At 33.1% G+C, this 18,070-nt stretch overlaps 3 protein-coding genes across 3 annotated transcripts in view; 2 read left to right on the forward strand and 1 right to left on the reverse strand.

The window, feature by feature from the left end:
- The first annotated feature begins 6,048 nt into the window (after nucleotides 1–6,048).
- On the forward strand, nucleotides 6,049–7,308 carry LOC136970577 (zinc finger BED domain-containing protein 5-like). The gene has a single exon (XM_067265025.1). The coding sequence runs from the start codon at nucleotides 6,049–6,051 to the stop codon at nucleotides 7,306–7,308; it is 1,260 nt and encodes a 419-aa protein (XP_067121126.1).
- A 3,923-nt stretch (nucleotides 7,309–11,231) lies between these two features.
- The window catches only part of LOC136970578 (zinc finger protein 850-like), a gene marked incomplete at its 5' end in the record, with an annotated part of 121,331 nt that continues 114,492 nt past the window's right edge, over nucleotides 11,232–18,070 (reverse strand). Inside the window, 1 exon segment of the mRNA XM_067265027.1 lies at nucleotides 11,232–12,040. Within this exon segment, the coding sequence (XP_067121128.1) occupies nucleotides 11,232–12,040 (809 nt within the window).
- On the forward strand, nucleotides 14,042–17,060 carry LOC136970581 (zinc finger MYM-type protein 6-like). The gene is made up of 2 exons (XM_067265030.1): nucleotides 14,042–14,093; nucleotides 15,178–17,060. The coding sequence occupies exon 2, from the start codon at nucleotides 15,264–15,266 to the stop codon at nucleotides 16,728–16,730; it is 1,467 nt and encodes a 488-aa protein (XP_067121131.1). The 5' UTR covers nucleotides 14,042–14,093; nucleotides 15,178–15,263; the 3' UTR covers nucleotides 16,731–17,060.

The raw sequence follows: 18,070 nt of genomic DNA on the forward strand, positions 1-18,070 counted from the left end.
AGTCGTTTGTAATTATAATAAAAATACTATAGTATATTATGATCTATCACGTGATATCTCTAAAGTTCAGCGAATTCGTGGCAAAAAGAATGTTATTAGGAAAAACGTCAGAGATGAGTAGTCACGTGACCGAATAGCACCGACAAATGTCACGTGACGAGCTTCGTACACGTCCGCCGTTTAATAAGCCACTCCGCGACAAAACAAGCTTAAGCAATGGCGTTGATTATCATTTTCAATAATTCTTGTTTCATTATTTATGGTACTGAAAGTAATAAAAAAAATTCTACATATAAATAATTTATGATAAAATTAAGACAAAATATTTTTCAAATAATAACTTGTACTTATAGGTAGTAATAGCAACTATATATATACATATACAATAATTAAATATAAATAATATTAATTAGATATAGATTATAACTTATTACAGTAGGTCTACAGATTAAGCATAGGTCTATTTACCCTAATAAAAACATTTGAAATCAGTTGTAAATAGTAAATGATATCCAATGATATGAATTTCACAAAAAATGTAAGTCATTTATAATTGTTTGAACTATATGAGAGAACTTTCAAATCATAGAAATGATGACATAGACAAGATTTGTTTAAGCACGAGTTTGATTACATTTTACTATAATTTCTACTTTACAACTTTAATATAACCAAGTGACCAACCAAATGATATAAAACCAATATCCTTTCATTAACATTTATTTTAGTTAATGATGGTAAAGTGTCTTACAAGTAGATTCTGGTGAAGTAAAGTAAATGCATTAATATTCACGTTTCTGTGCAGCCAATATATCTTCCCAATATATTATCTATTAAAGAAAATAATTTCCATTTCGGTTTATATATATCTGCACTACCACTGCCACTTACAGTGCTACATTTTATTAATTTTTTTTCTCGCATGTATCTGTCTCTTTGCACCTTCCATTTTGTCTCCTCTGCCTCTGCAATAATTTAGAAAATTTAAATTAATAAACTTGTATCTGGAATCGAAATAAAGAACGTGTGTTCTGAATACTATATGTCGATTCGGTTAATGTTACCCATGGTTCCAAGATGGCGGCTCGTCTCCGATCCCAGCAATCAGAAGACGGGGAACAGTGAAGACGCACGTTCTAACCTAACCTATCCTAACCTAACTTATTATAATAATTTTGTTGGTAATAATTATGGTAATTTATTACAATACGTTAGGTTAGGTTAGAACGTGCGTCCCCACAGTTTCCTGTCTTCTGATTGCTGGGATCGGAGACGAGCCGCCATCTTGAAACCATAGGTAACATTAACCAATGATTCTACTAGACCTACCTGTTATTTGAAATTTAGCACTTATGGCCGTTCATATACAGCAGGCATGTCAAACTCATATGATATTACGGGCCACATGATCTATTTTGTATAAGTTGGGGGCCGCATGTTTTCAATGTTCAAAAAATTAATAAAATACGATTTTTAGAATGATTATATTATGTATTTATTAGACTCAATATATTGTATATTATACGTACATAGACATTTTATATTTCATATTATTTTTTAAACTTAAAAATATTTTATATTTTTTATAAAAAACAAAAGTTATAATAAGAAATAAACAAAATCGCAGTTTAATATTACGTTTTAGAAGATATTTGACAACGTTTTTCACAAAGCAAGTAATCAAAATTTGGTTGAATATATTCATCTGATGCAATTTTTAAAATTGACGATAAATGTTGATCGGTTAACCTCGACCTTTCTTAATTTTTGTTATTTTTTTTATTAAAGAAAATAGTTGCTCGCATAAATAAGTGCTTCCGAACATAGCCAGTATACGGGTAACCAACGATAACATTTTAGGAAACCGATCTACAGATAAATATGTATAAAAATCTGGAATTCCAACTTCCATATATTTTTGTTTCAGCAAATTATCACATTGGATTTTAATTAATTCCATTTGTAAGTTTTCATCAACAGCTTCAATATCGATAGATAGAAGTGAAGTAAAAAGACGAAATTGTAATTCACAGCTTTTAAAATTAGAAAATCTTCGATCGAATTCTGTTTCTAACAATTTAATTTGGTCAGCGTATTCTGTAAATTTTAATTTAGGTGATTTAAGCAATAGATATTGGCAGCTTTCAATGCTTTCTTTTCCTGTTTGTTTTCGCCAAAGTAATCATTTTTGTTTGAAAGCGTTAAGATGACTCGTAATATCAACTGAGAAAGCCAGGGCCTTTATCCTTTGTCCATCTTTTAATTTAGCACATTCGTAATTTTTTGTTTCCAAGAAAATTATGATTTCGTCCAGCAATTTGAAGAATCGGTTTAGCACTTTATGACTCGAAAGCCAACGAACTTCCGTATAATATGGTAGATCGGTGTATTCACATTCTATCTTCCAGAAATGAAGCGAATTGAAATTATTAAATCCACCTGCCCAAATATATTTTACAAATCACGAAAATTATGACGTTTACAAAGTAGATTCACACAAACAGTCAAAGTTCCGAAAGTCACTATTCCCGAACAGATCCGTCGAAAAGACACCTTGCGACGTATACTTCGGATACAGTCACTCGTCACGGCAATAGTAGACGAATCACCTTACGGCAGAGCGCACAAACGTCCGCCTTGACGTTCCAGCAAACACTTGACTTTTGCGCCAAAACCTTTCCTTTTATATGGATTGTAGCAATCGCTGATGGACAAATCAGCACGTAGAAGTATTCCACGATGTCCGCTCTCGTACGATGTTAGCCGGCCAATCATCGTTCGTAGATTCAAAGCCGCGGCCGTTATCCAATCGTCTTTCTCAGCGTCGACCAATTTGAATTGGTTGGACGAAATACGGAACGGACAAACACAAAAAGGGCGGGAATCGTACAGTTCAAAAAAGTTCAAACTTTCCAACTTCAAGCGTCAAAGCTTGATATTTAAAAATTTTTTTAAAGTTTCGGCGGGCCGCAACCCAGGTGTTGGCGGGCCGCATGCGGCCCGCGGGCCACGTGTTTGACATGACTGATATACAGTGTTTATACACAGTGTCTTTATATATGACGCTTTTTTGTCATAGAGACACTGATGAGATCGAACGGATTCTATGAATTCCTCTATTTCATTGATTTTTCGTTTTTTTGTGACCGTCACAATTGTAGGGTTAACACTCATTGCTGCCATTGTTTGAATAAAAACCATGTGTCTATTTTGACGTCAAAAAAATACTTTTTTTTTATTGGAGGAATTTTGGCATAAAAATTTTACAGCGTACAAAAGTAGAAACCTGCTCTACACATTTTTCAGTTACGTTTCAGCCAAAATTCAGAAAAATTTTTACGCTTTCTGTTTTATACTAGATTTTACGCCGAATTTTACGCATGTGTGTTCCTGGCCTTACATAGAAAAATGTTGTCCATCCCTGCTCTACGTTAAAGTAAACAGACTGTAAGGCCGCTCTAGGCGGTCCAACTTGTTTTCTCTATTTGTTTTCAATATAGACTATAACAATAATTTTTTGACGAATTGACTCTCTTGTCCTACATACTGACTTCGTTCACTCTGCTCAAAGTCTCGCCGATGGGACAATTTTCAAACCTCTCATCCTCTTTCGGCCTAACTGTCCTACCCCGGATTGCTTTGTTCACTTGTTCAAAAATTTGGTGACGATTTCATCTATTCCTGAAGTCACTGTCTTTATTATTTACTCCGCGACAGAAATGCGTCGGAACGGTTTCACACAATTTTATGTACACAATATATAGAATGAATTTAATTTTCAATTTGAAAATATGTTTATTTATTTTTATAACTGTTCCCACCCTGTGGGCAGTAAGAGGGCTTTTGTATTAAAACAATTACGACTTCGGTCAAGCACACAATGGGGCGGCCGTATGGTGAAGAAGGGGTGAGACCTATTCGGGACAGTTTGCCTGTGAAATATTTCCTGGGGTTTGTCGACTCGTTCGGATTTGATTCCACATCCCCAGAAAATTCTGAGGTTACCTGAACTCTCGGCCATCCAGCCTTGAAAAACCACATAAAGTAGGAAAGTTAACAATCGATTAACAATTATTTTATTTTTCGACAATACGTAGTATTCGAAGCATTGTTTATTTTTCTTTGTTAACAGGGAAAGAGGAGACAAGCATTCGCATAGCTCGGGTTTCAAAAAAGATTAAATGCAAAGAGAACTTGTAACAGTGAGTTATCTAATTATACAAAGAAGAAAATAATCGCCGTTTTTCAGATCGGCCTCACTAGAATGCATATAGGAAAATAATGTGACTCTGTCGATTACAAGTGTGGGTTTGTTGGGAATGATAGAACTTTCTACTTCAAGATTCGCTCTGATGACAGATATGCCCTATGAGTCAAGTACCATGTAAACTTTAGTTTTTTTTCTGTTTCAGAACGATGACGCATAACAAGGCATCGAGATCGAATTCAACCTGTGGAGTCGATGTTATCGTATGATAAATTTAATAATATTAAATAATATGTATATTATGTAGTAGTTAAACAGGAGGAAATCTCCGGAAGTTCTATAATAGCCTATTCCATGTTGACGGCTGGATGGCCGAGCGGTAAAGGTGCAGCCTACCGCTCTGGGGGACCCGGGATCGAATCCGAACGGGTCGAATAATCCCCACGAATTTTTCGGGGGGTGGTCCGTTCGGATATGTCGGGCCCCGTCCCTCACCACCCGGTCGCCCCATTGTGGGCCTGGCCGAACCCATAATGGGCCTACTAAAAGAGGCCCTCTTAGTGCCCATAGGGCGGAAAGAGTTTAAAAAAAAAGCCTATTCCATGTTTGCTTGCAAGGTAGTTACACAATGTATCTGTTTACCAATAATTTTACTACATTTGTGTTGAAAAGATAATTACAGTTAGCATAAATAACGCCAACTATTGACATTAATGCTTAATTCATATAATTGTTTACTGTATCAGAACTATTGGTCTTAATTATATTGTCTGCATATGTCGCAACAAAATAGTACCGCGTCCAAATTATTAAATCATTAATGATTACATTACTGCAGCGTTTCGCAACCGCCGGTCCACGAAAATTCTTGACAGGTCCACAGAGAATTTTTACCACTCTGCGTTAAAAATTTCTTATTCAAAAAATGATGATGATAAAATTTTCATTTATTAAATTATGAAAAAAGATATTTTATACAAATTTTAAATTTACAAAATTTATATTCAGCACGGCACTGAAGACAAATTCTTGTGTTGGAGAAAGTACATCGCATGTTTATATCTCGCAAAGGTGTAATGCCATTTATTGCTGGACGTTCGTTACAATATGTTTAACTGGATTTGGCAAATATAAAAGTAAGTTTCAACAGTCTATAGCAGTGATTCCCAACCGGTGGTTCGCGAACCCCTGGGGGTTCGCAGTGTTTGCAGAGGGGGTTCGCGAAAATAATATTGTAATGGCGGATTTTTTAAAACGCCATTAAAATCAAAAGCAAAAAAAAAAAAACAAAACAAAAACACAAAAATTAAAGAACACACCCACTGTAAAACAGATTGTTCGCTGCCTGTTTGTTAAGAAATCTATAATAAATTTCAATATTTTCATTTCTTTTTTCCTTATTTGTTTTTCAAAATTACTTCATCAATATCAAATTATATCAACAATTTTATACCTTATAATTTATTCCTCTTATTCAAGTAATCAAATACTATTCTCTTTTTATTACAAACATTTATTTATATTTAAAACATTTTATCAATGTGATTAGTATCATGTTCTGCTTTATATTTAAAATCATTGCAGCAGTTTTCCCTTCTATGTAATATTTTTTTTACAATACAATTGGAAATAAATATCAAATTAAGGCAGTTTACTACAGATTTTAGAATTAGATACTTGTTCACAACCGGAAACTGGGAGAGTAGTGTTGTATTAACCGACGTTCATACATAGGCTTAGCACTTGTAAAGCTTGAGTGATAGTGATACTGTGACTGTCAAGTTCTCGTGTAAATGATTTAATAATTATTAATTTAATTATTATTATAGCTTATTTTTATTATGGATCGATGGTTAAAAACGGGTCGTTTAGAAACGAGACATGATAATCGAGATGATAGTACTGAAAGCTGTAGTGAGGTACCGTTTCACCAGACGAAAAACAAAGGAAATGATGATAGAAAAGAGAAAAAGCGAAAATATGACAGCGACTATCTACAATTGGGTTTTCATTTTACTGGGGATGAGTCGGAACCTAAACCGCTTTGTGTTATATGTAACGAAGTTCTTGCCAACAGCAGTTTAAAACCATCACTTCTTCGTAGACATATTGAAACAAAACATCCGACACACAAAGATAAACCTCTTGAATATTTCAAAAGAAAATTAGCAGATATCAAAAAGTGTAGTCTTTCTTCTTTCTTGACTTCAAACGAAGATAGTAAAATGGCCCTTGAAGCATCATTTCGAGTAAGTTATAGAATTGCAAGATCTGGACAAGCGCATACAATAGCAGAAAATTTAATTGGACCATGTGCGAAAGATATCGCCAAATGTATGCTTGGGGAAAAGGCAGCAAAGAAAATTGAGCTAGTTCCCTTATCAAACAACACGGTGTCGCGTAGAATTAATGACTTGGCTAATTATGTGGAGAACGAACTTCTAAAAAGAATAAAATTGAATTATTTTGCAATTCAACTTGACGAATCGACGGATGTAACAAATGCCGCAGTCTTGCTTGTCTACGTTAGATATCTTTTTACGAATATTGTTCAAGAAGATGTACTATTTGCAAAACCTTTGAAAACCTACACAACTGGAGAAGCGATTTTCGATATGATCAATGGGTATTTTGAAAAGAATGGAATAAGCTGGTCTTATTGTGTGGGTGTGTGTACAGATGGTGCAAAATCAATGACAGGAAAATTTTCTGGTTTTGTGGCACGGGTGAAGAAGATCAACGAGAAAATTCAATGGACTCATTGTTGTATTCATAGACAAGCTTTAGTATGTAAGCGTATTCCTGCAGAGTTATCTACTACTTTAAGTGATGCTGTGAAAATTGTGAACTTTATAAAATCGCGTGCTACAAATTGCCGTCTATTCCGTACGCTTTGTGAGGATTTTGGAAGTTTCCACGTTTCTTTACTACTTCACACAGAAGTTAGATGGCTTTCCCGTGGTAAAGTTTTGACGCGTTTGTTTGAATTGAAGTCTGAAGTTCAAGCATTTTTTATTGATCATCCGTTTCATTTGTCTTCTTGTATATCCGATGTTCTTTGGCTGCAAAAGCTTGCGTATTTAGCTGACATTTTTTTGTAAACTGAATGAATTAAATATGTCTTTACAAGGCGAGGGTGTCACCATTTTCAGTGTACATGATAGAATTGAGGCTATGTTGAAAAAGATCAATTTTTGGATTCAATGCCTGCAGATGAATGAGTATGGATGTTTCGATTCTGTCAGCACTTTTTTTTATCAGAAAATTCAATTAAACTTGACGAAAACATTAAAAGGAGTATATGTGAACATCTGAACTATCTTCGATTAACTTTCGATGACTATTTTCCCAACAGATGCAATATATCCATCTCAAACAACTGGATACGTAATCCATTTCAAGGAAATGTAAGTTCAGAAACCTCTCTAAATATACTGGAAAAGGAAAAACTCATAGAGTTATCTTGTGACAGTTCTCTAGAAGCAATTTTTAAAGATCAATCTTTAATTGACTTCTGGCTCAGTATACAAAATGAATATCCTGTTCTGTCAAAAAAAGCCATTGAAGTTCTATTACCATTTTGCACAACATATCTATGCGAGAAAGGATTTTCAACATATACTTATCTGAAAGATAAATACAGAAACAGGTTAAATGCAGAACCTGATCTAAGACTGAAATTGTCAGATATTGAGCCTAACTTTGAATTGCTTTGTTCTATCAAACAGCCACAAATATCCCATTAAGAGTTTTTCCAAATGTAAAACATAAGAACCAGTTTGTTAAATTTATCTTGTTTTCAACTTTTATAGCCATCATTTTAGTCTTATTAATGTTTTATTTAAATGTTTCACGATTAATATAATCATATTATTCTGCAATATGTAAAATATATATTCTATCAAATTTTATTGCTTTTTTTTACCTGTCATTAACGACTACATAGGGGGTTCGTCAAATTTTTTCGGACCTTTCTTTTGGTTCGCGAGGAAAAAAGGTTGGGAAACACTGGTCTGTAGATAAATTTTGAATCAAAATGAAAAATGATTATCCATCTTTATACGAGAAAGCGATAAAAATGTTAGTCTCCTTCGTAACAACATATTTATGTCAAGTGGGATTTTCAACTTTGACGTAATCTTCCATATAATAAAAATGTAAATGTTCGTTTGTCCAAAATCTTAAATCTCCGAAAGTTCTTTACCGATTGCTTTGAAATTTTGATAAAACATTGCACTCGAATACGTGCGTTGTTCTATATACCTACTATTACAGTGGTGCCTCATATAACGTACTTAATCCGTTCCAGGTGCACGTCCGTTAAGTAAAACGTCCGTTATACGAAACGCATTTTCCCGTAGAAATACATGTTAAAACATCTAATTCGTTCCGCAGCATAAAATAACCGTACTGTATCATAAAAAAATTAACATGGGGTGCGTTCTTTTATTCCTCCGCGTAACTCTGCGCGAGCGACATCCGTTTAAAAATTCCTGCAGAACGCGTTCCTAAATTCCGGTGGAAGTGCGCGCCGTCGAACGGCAAAAACGGTTACTTGTAGCAGTAGTTTACGGTGGAAAGCAACATGGCGTCCTCCATGGCTCAGATAGTTTTGTTTCCGGGTCCATTATGTGGTTTTATAAATGAGAATTTAGAAATTGTGAAAGCGCGAGTTAGCGCACGCGGTGATGTAAGTGTCTTTGCCAATTTTTTTCGAGGCTATTTTGAATGCTCTTTCAATAAATAATCCATTTATGGTTAAATTTTAAAATTGGGACCCTTCTTTTGCCTTTTAAAGCTCATATTTTAGAATTATAGATTTCTCCATCACGATACTATCGATAGGCGGGCGCCGCCATCTTTCTTTCTTTTACTGTCGTTCCTAAATGCCTACAAACAGCAGCGCACTCCCGTAGTAGCGAAGACGCAGAGCGACCGCTATTAAAGAACGCACCCATGGACAGTCAACCAATTATGCCGGAAAGTCCGTTGTTCGCAGCCAGTTTGTTGCTCGAGTTACGTAACGGCCAAACAGAAAGTCCGTTGTTCGCAGCGTCCGTTATACGAGGCACCACTGTATATAGATGTCACATCAAATTCCCCCCCGCAAAAGAGAAGGACAGGATTAAGGCTTACCGTAAATAACTCGGCTTCTATTATACTATATTAGATACAGTCTTTTGCGTTTTAATAGGGTAGGACACGAGAATGTACACTAAGAAGGGATTTTTCGAAATTCCCCAGCGGGGGAGAAGGAAAGCATTAAAACTTATCCTAAAGAACACCGCTTGTACTGTACTATTTTTACTGCAATTTTTTATTTTTAACTGAGATTTAGTAGTAGGGTACCACGTGGGTATCAAACAAGTGTATTCCTTAACAACGGATATGTTAAGAGAAAGAGATGTGCAAAATTTACTGGTGTAGATATCAGTTTTTTGCGTTCTTGCAGAAAATCGAACATATTTTTAGACCCATCTAAAATTTCTCTAATTAGTCTAGAAACGGAAGGAAACCTAATTCTTGCGTTCTGTAAAAACGAATAAAATTGGATATTATGTAATAATCTTAATCTTCACTATCGTTACTTTTTGCCAAGCAACGTCCAGCTAGTAAAAAATAAATTTATAAATCGGCTTTCATTTGTTTCACTGCTCTGACTCGGCTTGACTAATTTACAACCCATAATTGATTAGTTAATTGAAGAACAGCAGCGACCTTCTCATGAGCAATGTATACCAAATAAGCAAAAATATTAAATTTATAATTTTTAGTACTCATGGGATTGATGTTTTTTTTGTGTACCTAATATGCAATAAATTTGTGAGTTTTTAAATTATTTTTTACGATTTTTTGTTGTAATTTTTGTCAAAGGTTTGTTATTTATTAATAATTATAATTAAAAACAATAAAAATTATATTTTTAGTAAATACTATTAATTTCATTTTTTAGTAATAATAAGACTGATTTTTTATTTTTTCTTATATGCAATGTTATTGTGATTTCATTGTGGTTTTCTGTGATGTTTGTGAAAGATTTATTTATATAAAATAATTATAATAATTACTCATACAGGTATATCTCGAGTACGTCGTTTTCGATTATACGTCGTTTGTCAAAAAAGTATATGGAAAAATAAAAATCAAGTTTGTCATTTTATTTGACTTTACATCCGTCCGCCACAAATATTGAAGTTGTACTATCACTAGAAAAGCGTTAAAAGCACAAAATTATATTAAAATATGTATATTTACAGTAAATGTTAATATAATCATCATAAATTCTAGAGAACGAAACATGAAAACATCTGTGTTTGTGTTGTCTTATTTAGAAGACTAACTGCTCATTATTGGAGTTTCCTCCATTATTGGCGATTAGTTACGACGTAGGTGGAAAGTACGACTTACGTCGTAACTACACAAGTAGATTCGACTTACGTCGCCTCTCCTGGAACCAATTACCGACGTAAGACGAGGTATACGTGTATTTACATTTAAATATTATTGTAAGTAACGATAATAATAATCTTATAAAATACTTCTGTAGTAATTATTTAACATCCAATGAAAGTTTTTGCTAAAAATCCACCGGCCCGCGAAATTTTTTTCACAAATTTCCCGGACTGCTGGCCAAAAAAGTCGAGTACAATCTCAACAGTGAAATGGATGTATTTTCGATTATCATATGTTATGTTACTCCGAGATGTAATGGTATGCCTTTAGTTATCATAATAGAAAACTATGTAGTATAAGAAATGTATATTTATGTTTTATTGTGTAGCTAATCAAGGAGGGGCTAAGGCCTGAAATGCATTTCGAGAAATAAAGTTCCGGAAAAAAGTTGATGATGAAAACTGCCAAGTGTCTATGAATACACAGACTAGTGATATTGAACTAAACATTTTAATTATATATTGAATACTGTAATCTTTCTTAGTTAAAGCTTTTCGAAAATCGGAAAAACATCATTTTAATTTAAAACCAGATTTGCTTACATCTTTCGATCATTGTACAGTACATATGATTAAGATTCACATGGCTTTCGTCTGTTGTGGATCCGAAGGTGTGCAATTAAACTTTCCTTTCGTGTAAACTTCTTTTTACACTCGTCACAACTGTAAGGCTTTTCTCCAGTGTGAGTCCGAATGTGTTTAATTAAGTCTGACTTTTGTGTAAACTTCTTTTTACACTTCTCACAACTGTAAGGCTTTTCTCCAGTGTGGATTCGACAGTGTACAATTAAGTCTGACTTTTTTGTAAACTTCTTTTTACACTCGTCACAACTGTAGGGCTTTTCTCCAGTGTGGATTCGACGGTGTGCAATTAAGTGTCCCTTTTGTGTAAACTTCTTCTTACACTCATCACAACTGTAAGGCTTTTCTCCAGTATGGATTCGAATGTGTTTAATTAAGTCTGACTTTTGTGTAAACTTTTTTTTACACTCCTCACAACTGTAAGGCTTTTCTCCAGTGTGGATTCGACGGTGTACAATTAAGTCTGACTTTTTTGTAAACTTCTTTTTACACTCGTCACAACTGTAGGGCTTTTCTCCAGTGTGGACTCGACGGTGTGCAATTAAGTGTCCCTTTTGTGTAAACTTCTTCTTACACTCATCACAACTGTAAGGCTTTTCTCCAGTGTGGATTCGAATGTGTTTAATTAAGTCTGACTTTTTTGTAAACTTCTTTTTACACTCGTCACAACTGTAGGGCTTTTCTCCAGTGTGGATTCGACGGTGTGCAATTAAGTGTCCCTTTTGTGTAAACTTCTTCTTACACTCATCACAACTGTAAGGCTTTTCTCCACTGTGGATTCTTTCATGCGTTTGCAAATGTTGATTAGTTTTGAAATTCTTCTTACAGTGTTTACACGAAAATTGCTTTTGGTTCCTTTTCTCTGCAATTTAAAAAATTGTTTTAGATAATATTTCATCGATATATAATAGGTATTTAAAAAAAAACAATAATTAAATCAATAATATTATTTAATTAAATAATAATTTTCATATCTAAAGGCAAGTTTCTGCATCAAAACACAATAAAGTAATTTTAGAAATAATAATGTTTGTATATAAATATATTCAAGAACAGCTAATCAGAAACGACATATTAAAGCAAAAAATTTCTGTAAAACATTTTTCAAGTGTATCTATATCTTCATGAATTTTCTGTTTATATCCTTGCAGTAGACCTTCTGCTTTTTTTATATTTTTAAATAAGGTGCAGTAGTGTGAGTAAAGCAGTGTTTGTCATATTCAGTTTTCTCTGTAATCTTGGACAATATTTTCTTCAAAACTGTGTTTCATCCATAGAATAACTGAAAGTAATAACAACATTCATGAGATAACTTGTATAAAATGTTATTTTATATGACTTTCTAATACTAGAATGTATTACTCGTATTCTTATTCTTTCCTATTGTAAGGTGTATAGTTTTGTAATATTTACATAATAAGAACATTGTATTTTAAAGACTTATGTTAAGTATACTTCCCTCCTAACTCCTCAATAAGTAAAACTCACAACGTTGAAACGTGTAAATTCTTAAGAGTAAATCACGGACTTCATTGTTGAAAGATTGAGTTTCGTTCTTCCCCTTTTTGCCTGTGTTGTGTATTTTCAGGGTGGAGATTAGCTAAATAGAAAAAATAAAATTATATTAAATATCAGACAAATTCATATTCAATATACATTGTAAAGTGATTTAAATTTGTATTTTCTATGCTAGGTTTTTTAAACTGTATAAATTCTATTTTAAAATTTACAGATAAAGTATACACATGTACTTAAATATGGAGACGAATACATTTTTCAGAAATCGGTTCTGGTAATTTGAAATTGTTTCTGATAAAGTGTCATTCGTGAATTACCGTATTTTACGGACTATCAGACGCACTTTAATTTTTAAGCATATTTTTTTTTTAAAAAATACATATAAGATGCTACGGACTATAAGACGCAGCTGAATTTTGGAGGCAATTTTTCGAAGAAAAAAATGCGTCTTATAGTCCGTAAAATACGGTATTTGAAAATTTGTTGTCTCTTGATCACTATAAAGTTCAGACACACGAACACTTGGCAATCTTCATTTTAAGTTCATTTCAGTTTATACATGTACTGTACTTGTGGTTTGTACAAGTTTCGGGCTTTTTAACACCTCTCCTCAGCTCAACTTGAGATCACGAGTATGAAATAACACTTAAAATACAAGCACAAGAAACACATCAACTATAATAAAAATCTATGAATAAAACTTAAAATTAATAGAATATGTAAAAGTTCACGTCACATGTTTCACCTAAAGAGAGCAGACTTGTTGTGCAACACTGTTTTATGCGACGCAAGCCGCAAATTGCCTATCGCTATGTTTAATGACAGAAATATGTATGGAGCGTGTCGATATATTTCATAAGAAAATGTAAAAACTTCCGCTGTAAAACTACGCATCTCGAATATCTCCATTTCAGAGCCATCGCAAACTACAGGAAGCGAGAGCTAGCGTACGCTCGGTCGCGTTCCCGAGCCTCACCTTTTTTCCCATCATGCTGTAGGCCATTTTTGCTAGGTAAGCAGCGTTGCCATATTTGGCTACTTTGCACCAAATTGGGCTACTTATTTTTCAGTTTGGCGTTAAAAAAACCATTTGGCGCACTGGCTACTTTTTGGGCTACAAAAATTTGACTTAGCTACATTTTGGGCTGGTTACACAAATTATTTCATCCTTTGTTTTGCGCCTAGAACGGTGTTCTGTCTATTCGTTTTGTTTTTATACATAGTATAATTTATATAAGTTTTATAATTTATTTATTATTGATATTAAAATGGGTAAATGGACAAGTATTCTCGGTCCTTTCGGAAAGAATGGCTTCAAGATAAAAATCTTAAAGGTAAGCGGGAAATTTTCCTCATTAAGTTGCATTTTTAAATATTTTGGCAAATGGCGTAATTTTAAATTGATTTAATTAAATTTAAACTTTAAGAAAAGATAGCTCCAGTGAGTATTCAGTCATGCTTGACAGGAAAATTTTTAGTTTATAATACCTTATTTTTTAAAGAAAATTTAATATAAATTCCAGTTAAATGATATCCTAGAAAGAAAGAAATAAGAAAAAAAATTTCATCTATATTGCATGATTTAATATCATTAATTTTTATGGTATCATCTACCGGTGGGTCTGCTGAACGTGGGTGCAACGTTTTAAATACGTTGATGGAGTGGACAACCACCGGCTAAATGACTAATGGCAAATGCTATGCTATACGGAATGGTACCAAACATGGTTACTAAGCCCTAATTTTTATAAATTTTAATTGTTTTTGATAAAATTAGTAACAAATAACGTTACGCTAATTGTAACTGCTTGCCAACGTCAGCTTCTTGTAAATGTCTTATATACAGTATATAATAAAATAGTGATTTCTTTACAAGAAGCTGTTTAAATGAACTGGCGTGGTCTCATTAACATACAAGTACTCACATAAAACTGAGATACTGTAATTAAAATATAAAACAATATACACGAAAATATAGTAAACAAAACAGAAAGTTTCCTCATCTGAAATTACATGCATATTTACAATATGCATGTAATTTCAGATGAGGAAACTTTCATAAATTATAATGATATATAGACGTTCGAATTATGAGCAATTTATTTGCCTAATTGATTAACTCCAAAAACAAAAAGTAAAGAAATTGATAAAATAATATAGGCCTACTTTCTTTTTTTAAAATTTAAATATAAATAAACATTTAGTAGTGTTAAGCCTAATTATTAAAAAATTAATTTTAAATATAAAAAGTTAAGCATCATTCAAATACATTGGCACTAAAATTTAAAAGATTCAAAAAGTGAAGTTAATCGATTTCGACTGTGAACGGCTCATATGAAGGTCCCACTGTATTTCACTAGCTTCATTCAAAGACGAGAGGATTTCATTTTCATCAATTAAATGAAATTTGTCTTTCAGATTGAATTTCAGAAGATCCAAAAGCAGAGGACCAGGTTTTCTGTAAATATTGCAAATGTAGTGTACGTGCACATGATTCTGATTTAATGAAGCATGCTGCAACAAAGAAACATAAATCTAATGAAGTTCAGTTTGGTAAGTTTCAGCCTTTAAATGTACTTGCAGTACCTAGAGTACTGCCATTAGCAAAAATTCGCAGAGAGGCTCGAATTGCTCTGTTTGCTGCAATGAACACATCTATGAACTGTGTTGATACTCTTGGAGAAATTCTAAATGATGAGTTTAAAGATGTAAGCAATGGCAAAGAAACATTTCATATGCATCGAACGAAATGCTCTGCTCTAATAAAAAATGTTTTGGGACCGTATCTACAGCAGAAGCATCTAGAAGATTTGAAAAAGGCAACAAAATTCTCTCTTATGATAGATGAGTCAACTGACGTATCCGATTCAAAGCTCCTTGCTCTCTGCTCCAAACATTATAGCAGAGAATCGGGAAGGATGATCACGTGCTTCCTTGATCTGGTTGAAATTCAAGATGGATATGCTACAACTATGCACAATGCAGTTGTAAATAAAATGCAAGAGCTGGGTCTAGACAAAAATAAATTGATTGGAATTGCAACTGATGGCGCTTCTTCTATGTGTGGAAGAAACAACTCTCTTTATACACATTTGAGAGACTTCTGTGGGCATGATCTGATACATATTAAATGCATCTGCCACTCTTTGGATTTGGTGGCATCTGCAGCAAAAGATGAACTGCAAAGTAATATCAGCTTTATGCTACAGGAAACAAGTGAACATTTTTCTCATAGTACATTGCGTAAGAACACCTACAAACATCTATTTCATGTGATGAATGATACTATTGATGAAGTTTCAGCTGACCCATTTAAGTTAACAACCCCAAGCAAGACACGATGGCTATCTATCTCTCTTTGTGTAAAAAGAATTCTTAATCAGTATGAAGACCTGAAGTTATATTTTTCAGTTTATCCTGCAAAGGACTACAAGATACGTCTGTTTAGTGAAATGTACGGAGATGCTAGAAATAAAGCATATTTGCTTTCTCTGGATCCCATTCTTTCGGAACTCCGGAGAGTCAGCTTACTTTTTCAAAGTGAGAGTATAGATACTTTTGCAGCTATTAATGAATTACAGTCACTGTTTATGTCATTTGCTAAAAGAATTATAAAACCTTCAGTCGTAAATAACCATTCTGTAGAACAGTTCTTGACCATAGATTTGATGAATTTAAAATCAGTGTACTTGCTCATACCTGACTGTGACTTGGGTACAAATTTTCACAATTTTCTTGAAACTTCATCATTTTCAGTTCATTCAAAATTTGAGATTAAGGAAAGATGCTTTAATTTTTTAAAAACAACAATTCATCAATTACAAATTTGGCTACCAAATTCAATACAGAGGTCAAATCTGGTGGAAAGTGTGCGACCTGCAAAACTTTTACAGATTTACGAAATTGAGTCAATCATAAAAACATTTGCAAAATACCAAAATCCATATGCGATTTTAACAGCGTGGAATTAGAGAAGATGATACGCTGTGTCCAAAACATTCCAGGAATTACTCCAGACACAAGAGGAGAACATTTTTGGAAAACAGTTATTGAATATAAGAATGCTGCAGGTAACAATCCTGCAACACGACTCGCTGAAGCAGCATTGAATATACTTACACTACCGATATCAAATGCTTCAGTAGAAAGAGCTTTTTCTGCTGTTAACTATTTAAAAAGTGACACACGGAACAGAATGGGGTTGCAACTTTTACGTGCACTCCTTCACATCCGATTTTATTTATTCTCCAGAGACATACGTGTGAGTGAATACAAACTACCTGATGCATTACTAAAAAGTATTAATAGTTCTATGTATGATTAAGGTATATTATAAATTATAACAATAAATATGCAGGCTATAAAAATATAATCTGTATATTTATTGTGTTATAATTTATAGTTTGAGAGTTCTCTGCTGCTTGCACATTGTACTGTACATTGGAAGTTTTACAATAATAGATAACTGAAATAAAGGCTGCTAAATATGTGTTGCATTTATTTTATTACTTCTAAAGACTGAATAATTACTTAATAAGAATAGACTACTTACAAACTAATGTTAGTGCTTTAAATTTTAAAGACTGCACTTATTGAATCTAATACGTTACACATGTTGACTATGGCATTCGGCTCGAGAAAAGGGTTGTTCCAAGTCTTTCTAAAAATGGTAGTAAAATAGTACTAGATAACAAAAAATGGTACTAAGTTTTCTTTAAAAAACCGACCAGTAATGTGCGATAATATATTTCTAAAAATTGATATTAATATCGATAATACGACATACGTGCAGGATCAATATATTAAGTCAAAATGATCTATTGATTAATGCAAGCATTACTTAGACCGTAAACTGCTGAATGTATGTAGGCTATATATTATTTAAACATATACTTATAAATAATATATAAATTTATAATTTATCAAATTTCTATTTATTAAAATACAGTATACATAGTGTTACATGTAACATAAAAAATTCATACAGGCTAAATTCATATATTGCAAGAATGCTATTATTCCTCAACAACAATCAAATGAACAAAATGTTGAAAGAAAAGTAATGAACATGAAGTACTAAACTTTAAAATTATCACATTGAAAAATCACTGGTAAGATCATCATTATCAGAATCTTTTTCACGAGAATGTTTTTGTATGGCTGAAGCAGATGATAGTTTCCAAGTTTAACATTTATCGTTGTTGCTTTTAAGTAACTCCTTTGCTAATAACAGTGCTTCAAGGAATTGGTAAGAACTCGATTCGGTAGTTTAATTTTCATTAAATTTAATTGCAACAAAATACGTTCAACT

Source organism: Centruroides vittatus, unplaced genomic scaffold (genome assembly GCF_030686945.1).
Source record: "Centruroides vittatus isolate TY-2023 unplaced genomic scaffold, ASM3068694v2 contig_2033, whole genome shotgun sequence".
NCBI classification, from domain to species: domain Eukaryota; kingdom Metazoa; phylum Arthropoda; class Arachnida; order Scorpiones; family Buthidae; genus Centruroides; species Centruroides vittatus.